The 27,435-nt window shown below is 44.9% G+C and overlaps 1 protein-coding gene across 2 annotated transcripts in view; it reads right to left on the bottom strand.

The window, feature by feature from the left end:
• The window catches only part of slc2a8 (solute carrier family 2 member 8), a 40,921-nt gene that overhangs the window by 13,038 nt on the left and 448 nt on the right, over positions 1-27,435 (bottom strand). Inside the window, exons 2-9 of one of the 2 annotated variants that reach the window (XM_083645076.1) lie at positions 27,082-27,196; positions 23,844-24,006; positions 21,616-21,822; positions 20,090-20,189; positions 8,363-8,473; positions 6,128-6,228; positions 3,044-3,193; positions 2,646-2,754 (exon numbers count right to left, since the gene is read on the bottom strand). In XM_083645076.1, the coding sequence (XP_083501202.1) occupies positions 2,646-2,754; positions 3,044-3,193; positions 6,128-6,228; positions 8,363-8,473; positions 20,090-20,189; positions 21,616-21,822; positions 23,844-24,006; positions 27,082-27,179 (1,039 nt within the window). In that variant the 5' untranslated portion in view covers positions 27,180-27,196. The remainder of the gene's footprint in view (positions 1-2,645; positions 2,755-3,043; positions 3,194-6,127; positions 6,229-8,362; positions 8,474-20,089; positions 20,190-21,615; positions 21,823-23,843; positions 24,007-27,081; positions 27,197-27,435) is intronic. The other variant, XM_083645077.1, reaches the window with a different exon arrangement.

Below are 27,435 nucleotides of genomic sequence, written 5' to 3' on the forward strand. Positions count from 1 at the left end.
AAGATCAGGAAGTGAAATGAAACGGTTTGCAGCATCCACTTCGGCCATAACCACAAAATAACTTCCAAAAACCTGTTAGAATATAACGAGAGATGTTCGCGAGAGTATGCGTGGCGTTCACATTGTTTATGTTATGTTGCTAGGCAGCGCAAATGGGTGAAGGCAGGCAGCTGCGTTTCACTTCCGGGTTTCACTCCGCGTTTATCCGGTCCGGCGGTAAGGAGAGAGAGAGAGAGAGCCCCCTGTTGACGCGAGTTTAGACAGACAGAGACTTAAGAGAGCAATCTCCGATTCACACGGCTTTGGTCTCAGCTACTATTATAGGTAAGATGTGATGCATCAATATTGTAATTATACTGTTTAATAACAATCGAAAAAGTTGCTCGTAGCTGCTTTAAGAAGACGAATAGCATGACCCAACGGACAACAACCTTGTTGTATTGTGATTGCTACATGTATAAATAAGTAAGGCCATTTTGAATGGAACGCCTGCAACGCCATATTGTGGTGCTACGCCGACACTCAGAATGAGAAAAAGGCTGAGTCTCACGTCGAGGCTAGTGAACAGGTAAAGAAGAAACTATATTAGCACACACACACACACACACACACACACACACACACACACAGTATTTATAATTAATGCTTTAAACGTAATCAATGCCCACTGAAATGTGTTTGTTTCATAAAGACTATTCTTGTTGCTGGAAGGAAGGACTTTAATTTAATTTTGTTATGTTTTCGGTGCCGTTTGTCGGTGTCTCTCAGCACAGTGGTTCTCAAATGGGGGTCCGTGGCACTTTGCAAGGGGGTCCACGAAAAGTTTTCAGGAAAATAAAAATAAACACCTTTTTTCGCAAAAGCTTCATAGTTCAACAAAAATATTTTATGCTTCAAATCTAAAATGGTTCATGGATTACATTTTAACCTAACAAACACATCGATTTAAAAATCAAGCACGTTACCGTGGAAACAATTAAGCTTAGCCCAAAATCACAAATCAGAATGAGGGGGTCCCCGGTATATTTTCTATCTTGCAAGGGGTCTGAAAAACATTTGAGAACCTCTGTCTTAGCAGCATTACAGAAAAACTACTGGGCCGATTTTCATTGAACTTGGTGTAAGGGTGTACCATGGGTCACGGAAGAACCCATCACATTTTGGAGCGGATCCAATCCGATTTGGATCAAAGGGAGGGGGCGGGGCTAGGGAATAGGGGCTGTAGCTAGGGATAGGAAGGTCATAGCGAGCCGGGGTTCGAGGGTGGGTAGGGGGAGTGGCTGGGGGGATGTGGGACTTTGTGACTTTGTTCTCAGTATATATAAATGATTTAGCTACAGTATTTCTGTTGGTGACTCTCTCATTCACCTATATGCCGACGACACCATTCTGTACGCATCTGGCCCTACCCCAGATGCTGTAGTCACAATTCTCCAGTCTAGTTTCAACAGCATACAACAGGTTTTCTCCTCCCTATGCCTCATGTTAAACACCTCTAAAACCAAGGTCATGTGGTTCAGTAAACAGGGCTCTGTGCTCATGTCACCACCTCTGTTCAGTACCCTCAGTGGAGCGACCCTAGAGCAGGCCAGGTCTCTGAATATAAATATCTAGGCATATGGCTGGACAACACTGTCATTTTCTCAGCATATCAACAAGTTGCAAGCCAAGGTCAAATCAAAAATTGGATTTCTCTATAGACTGCGCTCCTCTTTCACTCGCTCTGCTAGACTCACCCTGGTTAAAATGACAGTTCTTCCCATGTTAGACTATGGTGACACCATCTACCGATCTGCCTGCAAAACTACTCTGCAAAAGCTAGACGTTATCTATGACTCTGCCATCCGTTTCGCTACAAATGCCCCTTTCAGAGCTCACCACTGCACTTTATATTCCTCTGTAAACTGGCCATCCCTAGACACCCGTCGCAAAATACACTGGTTCATACTAATTTACAAAACTCTCCTTGGTCTGTCACCCCCCTACCTGTGTAGTTTGTTGCATACTGCACCTGCCGCGTACAACACCCATTCTGCTAACCTCATCCTGCTGAAAATCCCCAAAACTCATTCTGTAATCGGTCAGTCGTCATTCCATTCTGCTGTGCCCACAGACTGGAATGGCTTACAAAAAACACTCAAACTCATCTCCAAGTCAGCTTTCAAAGACTCTATCATGGACATATTCACTGACACCTGCAACTGCTTTCTGGACTAGCTCTTATCCCCTGCCTGTCTGCTCCGACTGTTTTTCTTTTGTTTGCTCTGTCTGTCTGCTATGTTTTTAACTGTGTTTTAACTTGTGTTTTAATTTGTTCTAAGTAACTTTGTATTTATTTTATCCCCTACCCCCTATCCCTCAAAAGGCTGTTCCTTCTGCCGGGTCGCCATTGTAAATAAGAATTTGTTCTTAATGACTTACCTGGTTAAATAAAGGTCAAATAAAAAATTAAATAAAAAGTGGGAGGGTCAGGGGTTCTGAATCGACTAACAAAATATGCATATCACAGCAGCCTGGAGTATTGACCTTGGCAGAGAGTGCACTCCTAGTTTTGAATGATGTGTTTCTGTTGTTTATTATGGGGCTTCACATCTTCACCACCTAAACTCTAAAAGGCTAAAATTAATAATGCTTCAAATAAAAACCTGAGATGATGAGAAGGGCTTTCCTCCCCGCCCTGTCCATGATGAGCGCTGCCACTCCTGTGAACACCACCTGAGTCAGAGCAACGATGACTGTGGCCAGGTCGCTGTCCTGAGAGATACACACACACACACACACACACACACACACACACACACACACACACACACACACACACGTAATTCAGACTTTCAGGAAATTCTAAAAAAAGGGACGGTGCTAATCAAAACAAGATATCAGTTGAGTAAATGTCAGATTTAGTAGTGAAGCACTCTGAAGAAAAAGTTCATCTAATGGTACTTTACGTTCCAACAAAAGAGAACAAAATGAACATCACAAATTTGAAGATATCAAATTCTGTAACTTTCCCTGAACAAATGAAGATTTGAAGCCTCTTTACCTGGAAATGCGCCTGCTCAAATATGTTCTCGGCGTAGAACATAATGGCGTTGATGCCAGTCATCTGCTGGAAGAACATCAGCATGACGCCGATGATCAGTGGCTTGTAGACACCTGGGTCCTTCAGGTCTGAGGTCTGGAAGCTGGCACCCTGAGGTGGGCAGACCACAATCCTCAGCTGATACACGCCCTCATTATAAAACTCTTTAGCATTCCTCACTATGCACTACGACTGGTTTTCAAACATAATTCATTGATCCGATCCGAATCCAAACTGGACACCTCGGTCTTTTCTCATTTTAGACCAATCTCCAAACTCCCATTTCTTTCAAAACTTTTAGAGAAAGTTGTACTCACACAAGTAGAGTAAAATCTTTTTTAGATTCTCATGGCATTCTTGAGGTGTTCCGTCTGGCTTTAAAGCCCTTCACAGCACTTTTAAAAGACTCTGGGGACTCTGCCATTCTTGTGCTTTTAGACCTCACAGCTGCATTCGACACAGTGGACCATACCATCCTCCTCTCCCGCCTGGAGCACTGTGTCGGCATCAAAGGCACTGCCATGGACTGGTTCAGGTCCTAGCTGTCTGATAGGTGTTTTTCTGTCAGCCTTGGTGTCTCTGAGTCCTCCTCGTGCCCCAACACCTGTGGGCTCCCCCAGGGTTCAATTCTTGGGCCCCTGAAATGCACGGATGCCAACTCCCTAAACCCTTTGTTGAACTGTCTAAACGACACCAAAGCGTGGATGGCTTTAAACTTTTTAAACTTTAACGACAGTCAAACTGAAGTGCTGATGTTTGGGCCCAGTGGTTCCCCTCACATGGACTTGGGCCCCCGGGAACCCTTTTGTAAGACCCACTGTAACTAACTAACCTGGGTGTGAAAATGGACAGATTCTAAACTTGACAGACAAATTAACTCTGCTTAACGCTTAAATTTAGCTTCTTCCAGTTGAGGCGTTTATCTAAGGTCAACTTTTTTTTTTCAATCTTTCTGTGACCTTGAAAGACTCATTCATGCGTTTATTTCAAGCAGACTTGATTACTGCAACACCCTTTATGTTGGGGTGAGCCAGGCCTCCCTCTGGCGCTGCAGCTCATCTTTTAACAGGAACACACCAGCGTGAGCACATCACCCCTGTGCTGCCTCCCTCCACTGGCTGCCTGTGCGTTTTACCATTCATTTTAAGATTGTATTGTTTGCAACAATGACTAGTGACTGAGGTTGGGAGTAACTGATGGCTTGTTCAGTATCTCATGGACCTCCTGTGTGGGATCCCATGCATGTTGTCTCTTGCGAATACATACACCTTATGCGACTGGTAGCACCACGTTGTAATGTTGAATGTTCACTGTATTTTTTATTTTGTTCTTGTTACATCTTATTCAACACCAACATAGGGATTACGACCTTCGTTTGTGATTGACAGTGTGAAACCGCACCCGAGGTGGTGGGGATCTAGATAGGGTTCTCCTCGGGTGCGAAGCGCGCTGGATATACAGACTGGACACGACCGCTCCTATCAGACTCAATGAGGAGCTAGACCTCTCATGTTTTATTTAACCTGTGCCCGGGTCTCTGGCCTATGAGCCGCTGTGTTCTTACTGTTTTCTCAATCAGTCTCTGTTAGTATTATTATTGATTCCTCTTTGTGTCATTGTTGGTCCTGCGCATGTTTTATGCTTGTAGCCTATAGCCTACATGGCTTTAAATACTTGCTCACTGGAAGGTCTTTGCGTGTATATATTGTTACATACCCCACTCCACCATTCTCTGTAGCCTATATGGACACTAGACATATGCACACTGTGCGTCCTGTGTAGCCTATGGTGATTTCCTGCCTCTATGTATTTATTGTGATGTCTGTATTCATTATTCCCTGTGTTATCTGTTGTATCCAGTAGAGTGTAGTGTTGAACTCTGACGTCAGGGCTCTGCCCCTTCACGTCACTCCCTCTTACCTGGTGCCACGTATCCTTATATACAGGTTTGGCAGCCGACGCCCTTCCATACAGCCTGACGAAAACCCAACGGTTGAAACGCGTTGCAGTATTGATCTTGCCTGTATCACCTTCATGAAGATGTACTCTGTTTGTTAAACTCTTTGTAGTACACAGGTACAATTACTTCTAATTACATTTTGTTATTTAAATTCCTAACAGCTCCTTTCTTCAATTTTTGATATTCTACTGTGCCTGCTGAGCTGTTTTGGTCCACACATTGTGTGTTTTTCATTTTTTATTTTGTTTTAATTTTTTCCTGTGTCTGAGCCTTGTTCGTTTATTGTTCTATAAAACCTGAAAATAAAATATTGAAAGAAAAAAAAGATTGTATTGTTTGCTTTTAAATCACTAAATGGGTTCGCTCCAGCCTATCTCTCGGAGCTTTTAAAACCCTATGTTCCATCCAGGTCACTCAGGTCTGCTGACCAGTCACTTCTGGCTGTCCCAAAAGCAAGGCTTAAGCTCAGGGGAGAGCGCGCTTTTGCAGTTTCAGCCCCCAAACTGTGGAACGAGCTGCCTCTGCATGTTAGACTGGCCTCTACACTGCCCATTTTTAAATCTGGCCTCAAAACACACCTCTACTCCTCTGCGTTTTAATTAACTCAGTATGGGAGCTGCCTTTTTATTTTATTGTCATTCCATTTGAACTTCTGTCTGACTGCCGTAGTTCCTGTGTCTATTATTTTGTGTGTGCTGAGTTTTTTTTTAGCACTTTGGTCAACTGTGTTGTTTTAAATGTGCTTTATAAATAAAGTGGATTGGATCCCTGCGACAGTCGCACGTTCTATCTGTCTAGGAGCTGCTCGCTCACCGTAAGGCCAGTGGCTCCTAAACTTTTTCATTCAGATATTGAGCTGAGAGGTCAAGGGACCCTTTGAAAATGTTTTTTTTACATCACCAAAATTTAGCCTAACTTTGGAGCGTTGTTAGCCCCCTTGCCGACAAGCTAGCATAACATGGTTGGTACTAATGCCTTAGGCCCCCCCCAGCATCCCTCTGTTCGCCCCCCTAGGGGGGCGCGCCCCACAGTTTGGGAACCACGGCCGTAAGCTGTTTGAGAGAAGACGTCCGGCGGGTCCTCACCTGCTGGTCGCTGGCGTCCTCGATGCGGGCGCACTCCCACTCCACCGGGGCGTCGGGCCCGCGCAGGAAGCGCAGCGCCTCCTCCGCCTCACGCCTCTTACCTAGATGATTTCCACAAAGCAGACAGGAATCATGACATTTGGTCATAAAAATGGAATCACCTGTAAAACATGGAATATTGCAGAATTCCCCATAATTTGTCTGAAATTGTTAAAGAGGAGCTGAAGTGACATCTCAGTGTCTGTGATGACGTATTCGAGTGAAAACAAACATTGCTTTGACTGGAACAGGGTCGAAAGGCGGGACATAGCGTGTGGATGATTTGATTTGACTATTCTGGGGACTGGAGTTGACATTGGCCAATCCTGGTGCTTGTATGGCATGTTCTGCCCCCAAATGGAGTAGGATTCAGCGTGTTCTGCCCCCTACGCGAGTGGGATCCGCATAGAACCGGGCAGTGGCTGTCTCCGTGCGGACTCCCGTTTCCAAGCCATGGTAAATAACGTTATTCCTGGAATGTGAGTTAACGAGCCAGTTACAGGTCTTTGCATTGAACATTAAATGAAGACATTACCGTTAGTTTTGTTTTGTATGTTACTGTGCATACTTATTTGCCAATATATTAACATTTATGGACTAGAAAAATCTGCCCATGTACTGTAGGCACTAGGCAGCCATCTTGCCTGCTCAGAATTTTCTCCTTGCAATTAAGATTGATTGACAGCTGTCATGTCATGATATGATTGGTTGAAATGGGGTAGAAATGTGATAGTACTAGATTACATCAGCAAATTGTAGATGAAAGCTATGAATTAACTTTTGATGTGAAAGAAATGTGAAAAACTAAACCGGATTGTTGTGGGGTTTTTTTTTTTTGGCATACATTGTTAAATAGGTACACTGAACACCAGGGATATGATCTAAAATAGGAATATTTTTCATTTCAGCTCGACTTTAAAAGTAAGCCTAGTTATCAGAATCAAAAGTAGACCTAATTATTGTAGTCACCTAAATTATTTCATAGTTGATAATAATAATAATTACGTTCTCGACTGGGGTGACTGGGAAACAAATCAAAGGGGTTTGATATGGCCCTACTCACCCTGGGAAACAAATCAAAGGGGTTTGATATGGCCCTACTCACCCTGGGAAACAAATCAAAGGGGTTTGATATGGCCCTACTCACCCTGGGAAACAAATCAAAGGGGTTTGATATGGCCCTACTTACCCTGGGAAACAAATCAAAGGGGTTTGATATGGCCCTACTTACCCTGGGAAACAAATCAAAGGGGTTTGATATGGCCCTACTTACCCTGGGAAACAAATCAAAGGGGTTTGATATGGCCCTACTCACCCTGGGAAACAAATCAAAGGGGTTTGATATGGCTCTACTCACCCTGGGAAACAAATCAAAGGAGTTTGATGTGGCCCTACTTACCCTGGGAAACAAATCAAAGGGGTTTGATATGGCCCTACTCACCCTGGGAAACAAATCAAAGGGGTTTGATATGGCCCTACTCACCCTGGGAAACAAATCAAAGGGGTTTGATATGGCCCTACTCACCCTGGGAAACAAATCAAAGGGGTTTGATATGGCCCTACTCACCCTGGGAAACAAATCAAAGGGGTTTGATATGGCCCTACTCACCCTGGGAAACAAATCAAAGGGGTTTGATGTGGCCCTACTCACCCTGGGAAACAAATCAAAGGGGTTTGATATGGCCTACTCACCCTGAGAAACAAATCAAAGGGGTTTGATATGGCCCTACTCACCCTGAGAAACAAATCAAAGGGGTTTGATATGGCCCTACTTACCCTGGGAAACAAATCAAAGGGGTTTGATATGGCCCTACTTACCCTGGGAAACAAATCAAATGGGTTTGATATGGCCCTACTCACCCTGGGAAACAAATCAAAGGGGTTTGATATGGCCCTACTTATCCTGGGAAACAAATCAAATGGGTTTGATATGGCCCTACTCACCCTGGGAAACAAATCAAAGGGGTTTGATATGGCCCTACTTACCCTGGGAAACAAATCAAAGGGGTTTGATATGGCCCTACTCACCCTGGGAAACAAATCAAAGGGGTTTGATATGGCCCTACTTACCCTGGGAAACAAATCAAAGGGGTTTGATATGGCCCTACTCACCCTGGGAAACAAATCAAAGGGGTTTGATATGGCCCTACTCACCCTGGGAAACAAATCAAATGGGTTTGATATGGCTCTACTCACCCTGGGACAGCAGGAAGCGCGGCGTCTCCGGCATGAAGCACATCAACAGCAGCATGAGTGTGGGAGGGACCGAGCTGACGATGGCCAGCCAGCGCCAGTCCAGGAACAGTCCTACAGGTCAGTAGAGCTGTCAATCATACATGTGATCTGTACTCTGTCCTACAGGTCAGTACAGCTGTCAATCATACATGTGATCTGTACTCTGTCCTACAGGTCAGTAGAGCTGTCAATCATACATGAGATCTGTACTCTGTCCTACAGGTCAGTACAGCTGTCAATCATACATGAGATCTGTACTCTGTCCTACAGGTCAGTACAGCTGTCAATCATACATGTGAGTCAATCATACATGTGATCTATACTCTGTCCTACAGGCCAATACAGCCCAACAGTCACATGACAGTTCAGTTCTGGAAGAGTATTTCCCCATTCATATTCTGAATTGAGATTTTGATTATTAGCCATAATGTCGTCACCACCCACGGTAGACGTACCACGAGCTAGCTAGCTAGCTGTGAAACGATGGTAGCCACAAATCTGTATGATCTCATCCTTGTTTTATTCACGATGTCATGGATAACTACACTACCCACAATTCTAAAGTGTAATATCGACGTCTGTGATTGGTGGAGCTCGCTGACGGTGAGGTCGGCTAACGTTTGTGAAGCCCACTGCACTAGGCTAGGCTACTACTACTAGCTGTCAATCATACATGTGATCTATACTCTGTCCTACAGGTCAGTACAGCTGTCAATCATACATGTGATCTATACTCTGTACTCTGTCCCACTGCACTAGGCTAGGCTACTACGTAATGTAGGCTACAGTAAAGCTACCACTGTCATATTTTTGTACTGTGTTAATTAGGGATGGTCCGATCCGGTACTCAGTATCGGTATCCGCGCCGATCCAGCCAAAATCACTGGATCGGATATCTGATGGGAAAAAGAAGTAGAATCCGATCCGATCCATAGCCTGAACTATCACTAAATGCTTCACTAAACTTTGAGCAATGCACCGTCACGGACGCAGATGAACAACCGCAGCATCGTGCATGTGAACAGAGTGAGATTGCACTGTGCGTTGTCACCACAGCTGTGTTGATCAAGGAAGAAAAAAGCTGCGTGCAATTTAATACGATGCGAGTGTTTTAAGCGTCGGACACTTCAACACCGCAGACTGCCTGCCTGATACAACAGTCACTGTATCACACACAAACAACCTGACAGCAACGTTACAGAGAGAGGGAGAGAGGAGATCAGATGCAGATCCACTCCAACTAGACACCGGTGAGCCACAAAAAACACACCGCCAGCCACATCAATTCCGCAGCACAACATGCCACAATATCACGATCAATATAGGTTATCATTCCCAGAAGTGAAGTCAAATCTACGCACTTTCTGCATAACGAAGCGACAGATTAACGCTAATGAACACTCACCCAACTTGCCTCAGCAGTTAGTTGTTCTCTCCTGCCGATATTTTAGGCCTTATTATAATTAATCCCACACGTCCAAATCTTCCTTGAAAACACCAAAATAAAACTAGATTAGCCCAGGTGTCCCTGTTTACAAACACCATGATGCGTAAATTCCACCCCCCCCTTGTTTCACACAACATGAAGGTAGGGGAGACCAGGGACAGTTATGACAAGGATGTGCGCGCGCGCGTGTGAGTGTGAGTGAGTGAGTGAGTGAGTGAGTGAGTGTGTGTGTGTGTGTGTGTGTGTGTGTGTGTGTGTGTGTCTGTGTGTGTGTGTGTGTGTGTGAGTGCAGGGCCCGAAATTAGAGCCCGCCACCCGCCAATGGCGGGCATATTTTAGCTTTGGCGTGTTAGGTTTGGCGTCTCTCCGCCATGTGGCGGGTCGCAAAATAGTCGTCATGTAATATTAAAACTGTGTGTAGCCGCCTGTGTCCACCAAGCGTCTTTTTCCGACTGTTAAACGCTGGGAGTGTGCTGCGGAGCGCTGATCCCAGCCACAATATACAAGGAAGCAGTCTGAAATTAACGTTAGTTCAGTGCAGTAGTATACTGTAACACGAGTGCTTCCTGAGGCTGTTCCATTCTGGCTCTCCCGTATAAGCTACCAAACGTGCCTCTGGAATGAAATGCAGTCTCAATTTAGCGGAGGTAAATTGACAGCCGAACGTCGGGCGAATCAATCAATCAATGAATCAATCGCTCGCACTTGTTGCCGACACTACTCGTATGATACAGTATATATGAGGAGATAATAGTTATCATGTGTGTTTTGGTGCGCAGCTGGCTAATAGGCTACCAAACATGACTGGAGTGGAATGGAATGCAGTCGTCAATTTAGCGGAGGTAAAAAACATCTTTTAACCTCTGCTAAATTGACAGCCTACATCGGGCGAATTAATCAATGAATCAATCACTCGCACTTGTTGCCGACACCACTCGTATGATACAGTAGCCTATATATGAGGAGATAATAGTTATGTGTGTTTTGGTGCGCAGCTGGCTAATACGAGTGCTTTGTGAGGCTGTTTCATTCTGGCTCTGCCTTATATAGGCTACCAAACATGACTGGAGTGGAATGGAATGCAGTCGTCACTTTAGCGGAGGTAAAAAGCATCTTTTAACCTCTGCCAGCCTACATCGGGCGAATTAATCAATGAATCAATCGCTCGCGCTTGTTGCCGAGCTATGATGAGGAGATTAATCAAAATGCTTTCCCACCAATAAAGCCGAAGCGGAGCGGAGAACGAGTGCAGGAGAGCTAACGCAGGTGCCAGGTGTGAGTGGGAGAGAAAGGTGTGTAGCCCAAGTTGTGCGCTGTGCACTGAGACTGTCGCAGTTATTACTTTTAGCTGCGTTGTTTTTTTTTACAACAATTTAAGCTCAAGATTGACTTGACATGTATTGAGTAATCAATCATCAATCAATATATTAAAATAATTTGCTTCAAATTTTACTCTGGCCTCTTATTTAAGTGTGTATTCTTCAACGTAATACCTTATCTACTTGAAATTGATATATATGGATATATGTGACACAAAAATGCGTTTTTTTTTTGGCCGGTAAGAAATATGCTTGGCGGGTAGATGTTTTCCATCTACCCGCCACTGGCCGGTGGGTCAAAAAGTTAATTTCGGGCCCTGTGTGAGTGTGTGTGAGTGAAAGCTTAAAAAGAAGCAGCAGTAGTGCATTAGTGAGTCTATGTTCTGGGACAGCCTATGTCTTCCTTTGGGGAGTAAAATATTTGTTCCACAGTTTGAACATGATGTTTAGGTGGATGGATTAAGCAAAGTGCATCCTGATAAACCTATTATTAACAGCATAGTTGTATAAGCGAGGAAAAAAGATCGGAATCAGTATCGGCAGATACTCAAAAGTTGTGGTATCAGATCGGTATCTGACATGAAAATGTTTTATTGTGCCATCCCCAGTGATAATTGAATTTGATATATCGTCCCATCAGTAGTAGACCGGTCACCCAGCGCCACACAGTAGCTTCTATTGCTTAATGAGTAAAGATGGGTAGCATGCTGCTAACAGGATTAGCGAGGAGGACAGCAGCTGTCAGGAGAGACAGGCATGTGATCATGTTTTGTCTATTATAAAGACTAGCCTATGTCCCATATATGCTGCATTACATTTGTCTAATTACAGCCTATGTTGTCTAATTAAGCTATCATTACATGTGGTGTCTAATTACAGCATAATTAAAGGAGTACTTACCTCCAAAACACTTTTTTTCAGCTTTTAACCAATATATATGACTTTGGGGGTGATGTGTGAAGAATTCTGGTCAGAATTTCCACATTTGACACCAAACTGTTGCCATTTTACCATTTGTATCATTTTTCAGCAGCATATCTGGCATAAGCGCCCTCTAAGGGTCAAAGACTGCTTTTTTTTGTGCCCTCAAATGAATGGGATATTTGGTACAACCTGACGTCACGGTGGGTTTAGCGCGTGCATCTGGTGCATCTCCAAAGCCTATACAACTAGGCAAGATGGAAAAACCTTACTTAGTATCAGGCTCCAGAGGGCTCTAACTGAAGTAAAAAAAAATCTGTTTGCTCTTAAAATACTGAACCAAACGTCGTCAAAGTTGGCACATGTCTTAATTATAGTTAGTTTCCCGCTGAATGTGTCATTACTTTATTGATATCTTACCTGGATAAGCTCGAATGATGATGTTTATATTATCAGTCCGAGTTGCAAGCACTGTTTCCAGCCCAGGCAGGCGAGAGTCGTACTGTTACATGGACGAGCCCCAAGCTCCACGGGCGCGCGCAGCAGGCCAGCAGCAGCTGGGCTCTCTGTGCTCAGAGCAGCAGAGAGAGCAGTCTGATATTTCCGCAAACAAATCTCGTCGCAGTTTAGCGGACATGTAAAATATAACGCTATACTACGACGTGACAATGTGACAAAGCTTCTCTAAACATATCGGCTAATATAATATCATCACTGTGTACAAGCAACGCCAACTTTTATGGAAATCAAGTCAGCAGAGCAGAGCGACTGGCTCTGTCTGTGTGTGTGTGCTGCTCGGGGGGATTCGCATGGGAACAGTGTGAGGAGGAGAAGAGCTCTGCGCTGCCTCCTGCGTCCTGAGAGGAAAAATCAGAGGTGCCCCAAAACGAAAAGGTGGTAAAAAGCCCCAAAACGCAAATTAAAAACGGATTTCATTGCGCGGTTTATCTCTAGTTAGACGAGGGAATTACGTGGAGAAATCTCGCATTGTGTTACCCCAGAGCGAGAGGTTTGTCCTCACTGTGTGCTGTGTGCTGCGAGCAGCGAGGCTCTTAACGTAAGTTTAGACAAGCCACATGCAAGCCACGCACACACACATGGGACAAAATGGGACAAAAATAATTAAATTTCTAGTTCGCCACTGAATGGCCAAATTGATATAACTATCAACCATTTCAGGATTTTCTGTTTCCATACAGGCCACCAGCGTTGGCTAGTTGATGATATTTATAAAGATATCGCCCCTCTCAAATAAATTATTTTTGAGGCAGTATGCAAACTGTAATGGCGTCGATTTCCGAAAAAAAATCTTGACTTAACACAGCCAAAGAGTCTAGTATAGACAAGAGTATATGTCATTTCTTGGTTTTTTCAATAGGTATTTTCAAATCACTGTTCTAATACATATCTAGGGGGTAAGTCCTCCTTTAAGCTATCATTAAATGTGCTGTCTAATTACAGCATCATTTGGTAGTATAGCGTCTCACCAGCATATTTTGGATCTGATTTGGCATCATAGACTACGATCTTCTGAAGTGGCGTCTAATTCCTATTCAATGCCTATTTAACACTCCTCCAAATCGTGTATATTGTATTGGACTGCAATTTTTGTGATTGTCTTTTCTATATTATATGTCTTTATTTTTGTCTTCTGAATGTTGATATGACCCCTACAATAAGTCAAATTCCTCGTAGGTCATCTTTACATATTGTGACAATAAAAAGTGATTCTGATTTTGATAATATTGTGAGCTCCAATTTGGTTTCTAATTTGAGTATAATTTGGTATAATAGTGTTTAAAGCAGCTACGAGCAAGATTTTCGATTGTTATTAAACAGTATAATTACAATATTGATGCATCACATCTTACCTATAATAGTAGCTGAGACCAAAGCCGTGTGCATCGGAGATTGCTCTCTTAAGTCTGTGTCTGTCTAAACTCGCGTCAACAGGGGGCTCTCTCTCTCTCTCTCCTTACCGCCGGACCGGATAAACCCGGAAGTGAAACCCGGAAGTGAAACGCAGCTGCCTGCCTTCCCCCGTTCGTGCTGCCTAGCAACATACAAGGAGAACGCCATGCCTACTCTCGCGAACATCTCTCGTTAGATGTTTGTTTCTTTTCTTATTGCAATATTTTAATACTGCTGTTTCTGCACCTTACCTACGGAAGTTGTGTAACTTTTTTTTTATTTTGTGTAACTTTTTTTTTTATTGTTTAATTGTTTAATGTCATTGATGCTCTGTCATTGATGCTCTTGTTGCTGTCATTGATGCTACTGCTAAAGTACTCTATCTATCTATCTATCTATCTATCTTATATTCTAACAGGTTTTTGGGAAGTTATTTTGTGGTTATGGCCGAAGTGGCTGCTGCAAACCGTTTCATTTCACTTCCTGATCTTCCCTGGCCACAGACAGACTAACACTGGCCGATTCACTCGGGGTTCAAGCGAGACTACTCTGCGTTGGTCTCGTCTACTATTAGAGGTAAGATGTGATGCATTGATATTAAATTTAGACTGTTTAACTCATTGAGTGCCACGGACGTCGATCGACGTCAAAGTAAATAGTGACGTAGAGTGCCACGGACGTCGATCGACGTCAAATGCGTTTTTTTGACGGTGGGACGTGGATCAAAGCCTCCTGGATCTCCTGTACAAATATTGTAGCTTTTGGAGGTGTATAACCTATTTTACGGACTCATCAGGTGGCGACAGTGCTCTCCAGATTAGAGAAATGTCCGGAATACAGCCTGAAAAAGCCCCGTGATCAAAGAGAAACCGCTCATTCTGCAGCCCACAGCCATGTAGATTGCTCTGGCTGCAACTGACGGTGCCTGCCAACAGCAGTCAATCCGCGCACACAACTGAGCTCCTCTGCCTCTGTCTGTCTGTCTGCATAGTTTCTTCACACGATTAGCCGCTAGAAAAGCAGCAGCCGACACTGAAAAGCCAAACCTTTCCCTGCAGTCCGGTGTGGCTTTTTTGTGTCGCGCTGCCTGGGAGGCGGTGCACAAAAAGCACTCCGAAAATAGACGCTGAGTGTGTGAGGCTGTGTGTTACTAGTGTGGGGAGGAGTTTGCAGCTGAGGGGGGGAGAGGGGGGTGGGGCACGCAGGGCAGCACACAACTACACCACGTCACTACATCAGAAAATATTAGCTAGAGTCAGTGAATGTGCTTGAAATGCTTCATTTCACAAAAGGCTGAATATCTCAGCTTCTAGATGGAAATGCCTGTTTTTGCTGTTTTTGACCTATCTTCTCCGGCTGATAACTAAAGAACGGAAAATGGTATCAATAAACTTTTTTTTGCTGATGATACAATAGAGTCTCCTTGTTCTTTTTGCGTGTTCGGTGTTTACATAGTAATATCACACAATATTCTGTGGGCCTCGAGAAATCACTGAAAACGCTCTGAAACTCTGGCACTGGGAGCGTCCGTTCTCCAAAAGTGGCTGGCACTCAATGAGTTAATAACAATCGAAAATCTTGCTCGTAGCTGCTTTAAGTAGTATACTGTAGGCTAGTATATTGTGGGTCTAATAGGGCATCATTATATGCTGCTGAGGGTGTGTTTTCTCCCCTGTTTGTTTTGTCTGCAGGATATCTCACAAAGTTATGAACGGATTTGCATCAAACTTGGCAGAAAAGCAGGTCATGGGCCAACTTTGAAGTCATTCACTTTCCACACCCACTGGCCAAAAGGGGGCGTGGCAGTGGGTGTGTTCAATCACACCCATTGCCACACACCCTTTTGACGGAGGTATGCACTATGCACCCTACAGAGTGTCCTCTAGTTAGAGCATCATGTGTATGGTGTCTGATTAGAGGACATATACTGTCCAATAAAGAACATGTTATTTCTACTTTTGTTTGTGATCGCGTCACATGACGGACAGCTTTGGGCCGCCATTGGCCGGTTCTTCTTCCCGGCCTTTGACCGAGGCTTTTCCCCAGAGCTTATAGGGAACTTCTCATTTCTTGCTGAGTCGGCTCAAGCCGAGTCACACACATTTCTACAGCACTTTGTCACGAGGTGTTTGACACAGACACAGGAGGGAATCTATACAGACAGACGATAACCAGACAGAGCAAAGATATGACACGTGAAGACAGGAGGGCAGATCTACTGTGTGCTCTACACCAGGCCTATTCATCTGAAGACAGGAGGGTAGATCTACTGTAGGCTCTACACCAGGCCTATTCAACTGAAGACAGGAGGGCAGATCTACTGTAGGCTCTACACCAGGCCTATTCAACTGAAGACAGGAGGGCAGATCTACTGTATGCTCTACACCAGGCCTATTGAACTGGCGGCCCGCGGGCCAAGTCCGGCCCGCCAATCAAATCACACCAGTCCACGGACCAGTTCTGAGGAAAGGGGGGGAAAGAAAAAGTGCCTCGCTGCATGTGAATCCCCCCCCTCTCCCTCTGTCTTTCCTCTCTCTCTCCCCCCCTCCCTCTGTCTTTCCTCTCTCTCGCTCCATCCCTCCCTCTCTCTCTCCCCCTCTCTCGATGACACAGAGGCTTCAGCAGCAGATCAAAATCAAGTCGTGTTTGTTTCCGTTTTTCATCTGCAGATTGATTTGGATGTGTATTTTTTTATTTCTGTTTCTGAAAAGAAAATATAATTACAAAAATAATTTCAAAACATGCACCACAAGGCAATGCTTAGGTGACTTTTGCAATGTAGTAAAATCATAAATGTTACGATCACGAAAAACTCCTTGAATGATTGACAGCTTGTAAAGCGCTGTGTGGGAGGAACCTCGCAGGGCTTTTGCTGTTGTTTCCTGACTTGAATGGGAACTTTATAAACCACACAATGTGTTTAGTGAGTTTCCTTTGAAACCAGTCCAAAGACCAGTCAGACCAGTTAAAGTGACCGTTAAGGACAGCGGTAAAACTCACAGCTACCGTACGTACCTGTGAGATAGGCTCCCATGATGCAGAGCAGCTGTACGTACCTGTGAGATAGGCTCCCATGATGCTGAGCAGCCGTACGTACCTGTGAGATAGGCTCCCATGATGCAGAGCAGCTGTACGTACCTGTGAGATAGGCTCCCATGATGCCGAGCAGCTGTACGTACCTGTGAGATAGGCTCCCATGATGCAGAGCAGCTGTACGTACCTGTGAGATAGGCTCCCATGATGCCGAGCAGCTGTACGTACCTGTGAGATAGGCTCCCATGATGCAGAGCAGCTGTACGTACCTGTGAGATAGGCTCCCATGATGCAGAGCAGCTGTACGTACCTGTGAGATAGGCTCCCATGATGCAGAGCAGCTGTATGTACCTGTGAGATAGGCTCCCATGATGCAGAGCAGCTGTACGTACCTGTGAGATAGGCTCCCATGATGCAGAGCAGCTGTACGTACCTGTGAGATAGGCTCCCATGATGCAGAGCAGCTATACGTACCTGTGAGATAGGCTCCCATGATGCAGAGCAGCTGTACGTACCTGTGAGATAGGCTCCCATGATGCAGAGCAGCTGTACGTACCTGTGAGATAGACTCCCATGATGCTGAGCAGCTGTACGTACCTGTGAGATAGGCTCCCATGATGCTGAGCAGCTGTATGTACCTGTGAGATAGACTCCCATGATGCAGAGCAGCTGTACGTACCTGTGAGATAGGCTCCCATGATGCAGAGCAGCTGTATGTACCTGTGAGATAGGCTCCCATGATGCAGAGCAGCTGTATGTACCTGTGAGATAGGCTCCCATGATGCAGAGCAGCTGTATGTACCTGTGAGATAGGCTCCCATGATGCAGAGCAGCTGTATGTACCTGTGAGATAGGCTCCCATGATGCAGAGCAGCTGTACGTACCTGTGAGATAGGCTCCCATGATGCAGAGCAGCTGTACGTACCTGTGAGATAGGCTCCCATGATGCAGAGCAGCTGTACGTACCTGTGAGATAGGCTCCCATGATGCCGAGCAGCTGTACGTACCTGTGAGATAGGCTCCCATGATGCCGAGCAGCTGTACGTACCTGTGAGATAGGCTCCCATGATGCCGAGCAGCTGTACGTACCTGTGAGATAGGCTCCCATGATGCAGAGCAGCTGTACGTACCTGTGAGATAGGCTCCCATGATGCAGAGCAGCTGTACGTACCTGTGAGATAGGCTCCCATGATGCAGAGCAGCTGTACGTACCTGTGAGATAGGCTCCCATGATGCAGAGCAGCTGTACGTACCTGTGAGATAGGCTCCCATGATGCAGAGCAGCTGTACGTACCTGTGAGATAGGCTCCCATGATGCAGAGCAGCTGTACGTACCTGTGAGATAGGCTCCCATGATGCAGAGCAGCTATACGTACCTGTGAGATAGGCTCCCATGATGCAGAGCAGCTGTACGTACCTGTGAGATAGGCTCCCATGATGCAGAGCAGCTGTACGTACCTGTGAGATAGACTCCCATGATGCTGAGCAGCTGTACGTACCTGTGAGATAGGCTCCCATGATGCTGAGCAGCTGTATGTACCTGTGAGATAGACTCCCATGATGCAGAGCAGCTGTACGTACCTGTGAGATAGGCTCCCATGATGCAGAGCAGCTGTATGTACCTGTGAGATAGGCTCCCATGATGCAGAGCAGCTGTATGTACCTGTGAGATAGGCTCCCATGATGCAGAGCAGCTGTATGTACCTGTGAGATAGGCTCCCATGATGCAGAGCAGCTGTACGTACCTGTGAGATAGGCTCCCATGATGCAGAGCAGCTGTACGTACCTGTGAGATAGGCTCCCATGATGCAGAGCAGCTGTATGTACCTGTGAGATAGGCTCCCATGATGCAGAGCAGCTGTATGTACCTGTGAGATAGGCTCCCATGATGCAGAGCAGCTGTATGTACCTGTGAGATAGGCTCCCATGATGCCGAGCAGCTGTACGTACCTGTGAGATAGGCTCCCATGATGCCGAGCAGCTGTACGTACCTGTGAGATAGGCTCCCATGATGCAGAGCAGCAGTACGTACCTGTGAGATAGGCTCCCATGATGCAGAGCAGCTGTACGTACCTGTGAGATAGGCTCCCATGATGCAGAGCAGCTGTATGTACCTGTGAGATAGGCTCCCATGATGCAGAGCAGCTGTACGTACCTGTGAGATAGGCTCCCATGATGCAGAGCAGCAGTACGTACCTGTGAGATAGGCTCCCATGATGCAGAGCAGCTGTACGTACCTGTGAGATAGGCTCCCATGATGCAGAGCAGCTGTATGTACCTGTGAGATAGGCTCCCATGATGCAGAGCAGCTGTATGTACCTGTGAGATAGGCTCCCATGATGCAGAGCAGCTGTATGTACCTGTGAGATAGGCTCCCATGATGCAGAGCAGCTGTATGTACCTGTGAGATAGGCTCCCATGATGCAGAGCAGCTGTACGTACCTGTGAGATAGGCTCCCATGATGCAGAGCAGCTGTATGTACCTGTGAGATAGGCTCCCATGATGCAGAGCAGCTGTATGTACCTGTGAGATAGGCTCCCATGATGCCGAGCAGCTGTACGTACCTGTGAGATAGGCTCCCATGATGCCGAGCAGCTGTACGTACCTGTGAGATAGGCTCCCATGATGCAGAGCAGCAGTACGTACCTGTGAGATAGGCTCCCATGATGCAGAGCAGCTGTACGTACCTGTGAGATAGGCTCCCATGATGCAGAGCAGCTGTATGTACCTGTGAGATAGGCTCCCATGATGCAGAGCAGCTGTATGTACCTGTGAGATAGGCTCCCATGATGCAGAGCAGCTGTACGTACCTGTGAGATAGGCTCCCATGATGCAGAGCAGCTGTACGTACCTGTGAGATAGGCTCCCATGATGCAGAGCAGCTGTACGTACCTGTGAGATAGGCTCCCATGATGCAGAGCAGCTGTACGTACCTGTGAGATAGGCTCCCATGATGCAGAGCAGCTGTACGTACCTGTGAGATAGGCTCCCATGATGCTGAGCAGCTGTACGTACCTGTGAGATAGGCTCCCATGATGCCGAGCAGCTGTACGTACCTGTGAGATAGGCTCCCATGATGCCGAGCACCACCATGAGCTGCACGCAGGAGCCGATGGTCCCGCGGACTCGCTCGTGGGCCATCTCCGAAATATACAGCTGACAAACAGGAAGTGAGAAGGGAAAAGTGGAAAGTAAGTCACAGAACAAAAAATGCCAGAACAGCAAAAGTTACTGAAAGTGACGGGAGACATTTAAACTGATATTTTAACCATTTAGCAGATGCTTTTATCCAGAGAGACTTATATCAGGGTTCGGGCACATTTTCCTAGATAAAATGGCACGTGGTCACCATCCACGTTTGAAAGTTGGTCATCATTCCAAGCGCGTCGATTTGGGTAGGGTTGGTTGACATGTCACAACCCAACATTTCAGGGTGTCCAATTGTCCCTACCAACTTTTAAGCAACCTTATTTGCATTATCTTTGGAGTGCAGTTATATAGGTCATTTAGATTCTAGAGCAGGGGTGCCCAATACGTCGATCGCGAAGGTAGTGTGGTAGATCGCATGGCATTGAGGGAGGGGGGGGGGGTGGGGGGGGCCGTAGTGAGGATGGATGATAGGCTAACTTTTTTTTTTTTTTAAGTTAGCCTATCATCCATCTTCACTATGGCATTTGCCACTTGATTGACGTACAGGTGCGCCAGTTCTCACAGTACTCACAGAGGAAAGGTACCCAAACATTAGAAAATGTGCTACTTTCTTGACCGCATTATTCGGCACCACCTACTTATGTGAGTCAGCCTTTTCCCACATGAAGATCATCAAGTCCAAATACCGTTCCACCATGACTGATGAACATTTGGAAGTCTGCTTAAGGATGGCTATCAGCAGCTACTGCCCGGACTATGCAACCCTGGCTGATTCCATTCAGTGCAAGTCATCAGAGTACCGTAGTAAGCAAGGTAATGACCAAAAATGTAGCCTACTGTAAATGCAAAAAAAAAATGTAAAAATGTAAAAAAAAAAAAAATGTATGTTGTATTGTGCCCTCTCATGCAGTTATGCAAGGTACACCAACATAATGTATTTGTATACTCAGTGTATATATATATAAATAAATATGTTTGGTAGATCACTTTGACTTGGTCATTTTAAAAGTAGCTCCCAAGCTGAAAAAGTGTGGGCACCCCTGTTCTAGAGTCTTCCCATATTTTGCAAGGATAGAATTGACCCGACCATTATTGAGTGAAATTAGTTTGCATTATGTTCAAAGTTACATTTACCCCCGTTTTACACCACTGAATGTGCCAGTCCAATGGGCTATGGGCGTGGTCTCTGAGACCAAAACGACGCCCTTGCATCATTCACTTCCAATTGTTTAGGAGAAACGCTGTAACTCTGTTTCCCTCGAAAACGTCACAAACATTTTGTGGACTAAAAAACTTCACCCGTCCTTCCAGTGACACATGATTGCGAGTAGAAAATGACAAAATTTTCAATTTTGGGTGAACCCTTCCTTTAAGTCTCCCAAAACCAAGACGTGAAGTTTCCGTCTTGGTCAGCGGACATGACAGGACTCACGGGGACGACCAGAGAGGTGAGTCCGCTGGCCAGGCCGGTGAGGACACGGCCCAGGTACAACATCCACACGCTCTGAGCCGAGACGATGACGGTGAAGCCCAGGACGAAGGGCAGCGAGCAGCACATCAGACTCAACTTCCTGCCCATCTTCTCCACCATCCAGCCACCCAGCAGCCCGCCCACAGCTGCACCCACCGTCACTATGGACTGAGACACACACACCCACACACACACACAACATACACACACACACACACAACACACCACACACACCACACACACACCACACACACACACCACACACACACACACACACACACACACACACACACACACACACACCACACACACACACACACACACACCACACATGTTGGAGGTCCTCATGCCTTGAGACACATCATTCCACCGGCCCAAGCAGAGTGTGTTGTGCTTAGAAGCATGTGGTGACATCATCATACCCAGAACCAGGAGGCCTGGTCTACTATACATTAAAACAGCGATCCTCAAAGTCCGGACTCCGGTCCGCATCCGGACCCAGACGCCGTCCTATCCGGACCGAGCCCTATAACCTACAAATCACTGAATAGTTACATTTTCACTGAGCATTTCTATTTTAACCGGCACATTTTCTAGCCTTTATGGTACCACTGGTTTATCTGTTAGGAAGCTCACAGACCAATGCATGTGCTGTAAATCATCACACGTGATGCTACTCAGCCAATCAACAAGCGAATCGATTCTGCCTGCTGCTGCTGCGGGAGAGTTGACACACGGACGGAGGAGAGGCGAGACTCAGAGAAATGCGAGAGAAGTATTTCACATCGCGTGCTCAAAAGAAAGAGTAGCCCGTGAAAACAAAGCTTTAGTTTTAATCCAGAGCAGGCAGACTCATGTTCATTCATTGGTCTCACGAGCAGTTCAAAACCAGTATGTCTCGTGAAGTGTGATGCGATCCTGACCAGCTGTCTATGGAAGTGCCACACATGAGCAAACACACTCAAATCCAGGGCGCACACACATTCACTGCCCAACGGCATGCAAAGTTTGCATTGCGAGCGACCGATAGATAGAAAGACAGACAGACAGGCAGGCAGGCAGGCACAGACAAACAGAGTGGGAGCTCACTTCTATCAAGAGAAAAGGAGGTTTGTTGGCTGAGAGCCTGACTGATAAAATGTGAAATGGAGTTAAGAAAAGGAAGAAAAGGGGGAACTTATTTTTCTAAAATTAAAGCACTTTATTTTAAGATGCAAATTTTTCCAAAGCACTCTGTTGTGTTATTTCTAAATGCAGCCATTATTTTTACTTGAAATGAGAAAAGAACATGTATTTAATATTAGTGTGGGCTAGTTATTTATAATTAATCCAGTTAAATATGAAAACTGTAAATAAACATTATTGATGTTTATTTTGATTTAATGAGTCACTGACTACATACAGACGTTGTACCATTAGGCTACTGCAATCATTGAAGTAGCCTAAGTTCAATGGCACTGAATCATAACGCAAGCTCAATGTTCCGGACCTTCGCTTGAGGACATTTTCTCTATCTGGACCTCTTAGAATTTTAATTGAGTGCCCCTGCATTAAAATATAGTGACATCATCATACCCAGAACCAGGAGGCCTGGTCTACTATACATTAAAATATAGTGACATCATCATACCCAGAACCAGGAGGCCTGGTCTACTATACATTAAAATATAGTGACATCATCATACCCAGAACCAGGAGGCCTGGTCTACTATACATTAAAATATTGTGACATCATCATACCCAGAACCAGGAGGCCTGGTCTACTACTATATATTAAAATATAGTGACATCATCATACCCAGAACCAGGAGGCCTGGTCTACTACTATATATTAAAATATAGTGACATCATCATACTCAGAACCAGGAGGCTTGGTCTACTACTATATATTAAAATATAGTGACATCATCATACTCAGAACCAGGAGGCTTGGTCTACTATACATTAAAATATAGTGACATCATCATACTCAGAACCAGGAGGCCTGGTCTACTATACATTAAAATATAGTGACATCATCATACTCAGAACCAGGAGGCCTGGTCTACTATACATTAAAATATAGTGACATCATCATACCCAGAACCAGGAGGCCTGGTCTACTATACATTAAAATATAGTGACATCATCATACCCAGAACCAGGAGGCCTGGTCTACTATACATTAAAATATAGTGACATCATCATACCCCGAACCAGGAGGCCTGGTTTCCGTCCAGCCGCAGCCTGGGGTCTGAGATCCGGGAGAGCTCTGGGATCGCCGGCGAGCTGTAGCCCAGCACGAAGCCAAAGCTCATGGGTCCCAGCACCGACACAAAGGTGGCCAGGTACAACTTCCTGTTGCTCACTTTGCTGCACAGAGAGGGACAGGGACAGTGCCAGGTCAAAGAGGGTCAGGGACAGAGCCAGGTCAAAGAGGGTCAGAGACAGAGCCAGGTCAAAAAGGGTCAGGGACAGAGCCAGGTCAAAGAGGGTCAGGGACAGAGCCAGGTCAAAGAGGGTCAGGGACAGAGCCAGGTCAAAGAGGGTCAGGGACAGAGCCAGGTCAAAGAGGGTCAGGGACAGAGTCAGGTCAAAGAGGGTCAGGGACAGAGCCAGGTAAAGGTCAAAGCTCACTGTGTCCAGGGTGCCCCCCCCCCCCCCCCCCCCACCAGGGTTCTTCAAGTAAAATGTAAGACTTTTTAAGACCTTTTGAATATCACTTACAATGAAACTTAATTCCAACTTCACTGGCAAACGTTTTGAATGATATAATGGAAAATCAGTATGGATTTTAAGCCCTAACAGTGTCCCATCTGATTTGAGAACCGTTTAGTTCAGGGGTGGGTTCAGTGGAATTGCAATTTTTTTTTTTTTACAGTGCACCTGAACGCAACATGCAAGATACCCGCTGAATAAGTGTCCAAATGTTCACGTCATTCTGACCAATACTTCTGTTATAACATTTCAGTCTGGAATATGGAATATCTTTCAATAATCTTTATGAGTAAAAGGCTAAAAGTAATCTCATGTGTAAGAAATTACTCTTCTTCATTGAAGTAAAAATGTAAATAATTAACTCGGTTTTGGATTTATTTAGCTTCAAGAGTGCATTTTTGTTCTTGTGTGACCCTCAACACAGGCTTTGAGAATCCCGGGCCACTTACTGATACTTATGCTTAAATTAACCCACTCATATTCTGGTTTATTTCAAGAAAAACATTTTGGCTAGTGGAAATTCTAATTGGCTGGTAACTTTAAAATCTAGCAGCCATATTGGCAGGTGGTCAAAAAAGTTAATGTCAAGCCCTGCAGGAAGAGCAGGTGGTGACATAGGATTGAGTGAGAAAAGGATAAAATATTGGTGGTTAAGACTGAATAATGACAACACAAACTGTTAATTAAAAATAACCTGGCTTCAAATGCCCCAAATTCTTCACGCCCAGCCCTCAGCAAAATCTGGCTCTCTGGTAGCGAGGGCATTTTTTTGTGGCCCTCTCTATCATCAAAGTTGCCCGTCCCTGGTTTAGTTTATTGTTCAGTTGCTTACTTCAGTCTGGTTTGAGTGAAGTATTGTACTTTGCTACATTTTATAATTATTACCTGTGGAAACTGGCCAGTGAAGGTGCCATTAAGTTACTTTAGCATTGAACAGTCAGTCAGCAGAGAACAGTAACTTGCCTTTAGTTTAGTCATACACGTTATTTTGTAAAGCTTTTCAAATTAAATTAACCTATTTTGAAATATCTGTCCTTTTTGCATGGAAAAGATCATTATGGAACAATGGCTTATTTTAACCAGAGTATTTTAAATTTGTTACTTTTACTTATGTCCATTACACCAGTAATTTAACTTCTCCTTCAAAGTAAAATGTCAACAAAGTACTTGAAGCTACTCGAGTACTACTCAAGTACAACTTCTTAGCAGGCTACTAGTACTACTTTTGGTACTCTTTCCACTCCTGCTTAAACTGATGGACTATATACACCGATAATAAAATACAGTTGAATACTCATTTTCCCAGTGGTGTGTGTGGTGTGCCACCAGAACAAATAGTGAAAAAGTAGCTACTTGTACACACTAAGAAATGTGTGACATTGCTGAGTAAGCGGTTCAGTCTTTTAGGACTACAGGAAACATCCACTGAAATAGATGATCTATGGCAGAAAGCTGCTTTTGCCACACTGATGCTTTACAGATACAATTGTTACTCTGTGTGTGTTGGCCATGCTTTACTACACTGTGTTACTCTGTGTGTGTTGGCCATGCTTTACTACACTGTGTTACTCTGTGTGTGTTGGCCATGCTTTACTACACTGTGTTACTCTGTGTGTGTTGGCCATGCTTTACTACACTGTGTTACTCTGTGTGTGTTGGCCATGCTTTACTACACTGTGTTACTCTGTGTGTGTTGGCCATGATTTACTACACTGTGTTACTCTGTGTGTGTTGGCCATGATTTACTACACTGTGTTACTCTGTGTGTGTTGGCCATGATTTACTACACTGTGTTACTCTGTGTGTGTTGGCCATGATTTACTACACTGTGTTACTCTGTGTGTGTTGGCCATGCTTTACTACACTGTGTTACTCTAATCATTACTGATCATTATCAAAAATCTCATTGTGTCGGCCTACATATTTGGTGAAAGCACCAATAGTCTAACTAACCTGTGATCTCATCTCATTCTCGCATCGAGCCGTCTTGGAAGGTTCGCACACTTACTCCATGCCACATCATTTAATAAACAGACGTTTCGATCCGATGAGGAATCTGTCTGGTATTTTGTTTGATGGCACAGAGTTTTCATTGATATATATTCTTTTCTGATAGGCACATACGTGATCTCCTTTAATTTGACTTACACAACTGAACATTTAGCCCACTTCGTAGAAAATACTGAGTTAGGGGACATTCACACCAAAAGCGTTTTTTTTCAGTCAGAACGCTATGAAAATCATGTTGAGAGCGCTTCCATTGTGCACAAAACACCGTACGGGGCGTTTTTTTGTGCTCCGTTTGTTTTCCCCTGCAGTCGCGTGCAGTACAGATCAGAACACAACGACCACAAGGACGGTAGCCAGTCTGTTTGATGTTGTTCACTGTCAACATGAAAGCCAGATTATTGCCAATTCTGGCAGCAGCTGAGGTTGAAAATCCCTCGGGAGGAGAAAAGGTAGGAGGGGTGAAAGAAATGAGCAGGACGCTTTTCCTCGAATGTTCAACTTTTTTCAGCTTTAAAACACCCACAACGCTCCTCCAAAAACAACAGACGCCACCAGAGCTAAACGCCAGGTGCGTTCATTAAAAGAGGAGCATGTTAGCGCGACAAAACGCTTTTGGTCTGAATGTCCCCATAGCCTATATATCGTGTATCGCCATTCAGCCTAAAAACACAGACATGATCTTTGGTCCAGTCCTACAGTAGCTGTGTGTGTGTTACTCACTCCAGATAGGCGTCCTGCTCAGAGCTCTGCCCGCTGTTTGCCTCCTCATCTCCCTCTTCTGCATCCAGCAGACGCCTCCTCTCGTCCTGGATGTCCATGCTGACAGCTCTGTCTCCTGTCAGGGGTCGCACAGCTTATTAACAGTCACATTCATTCAACCACTTTCAATGTGCCTAAAGAACATTTTCAGACCCTCAAAGTCTTTTTTATCATGACATCTAAATTGTTGAATTGCAAAAAATAGTTTAAAATATTCCTCCATATACCCACATTAATCAATGCAGGCTTAATTGTCACTTTATTTGACCAGCTGTTCAAATTAACTTTGATTGTAGGGCTGTTTTGATTGTGATT

This window comes from Poromitra crassiceps (assembly GCF_964638095.1).
Source record: "Poromitra crassiceps genome assembly, chromosome: 10".
Classification (NCBI taxonomy): Eukaryota; Metazoa; Chordata; class Actinopteri; order Beryciformes; family Melamphaidae; genus Poromitra; species Poromitra crassiceps.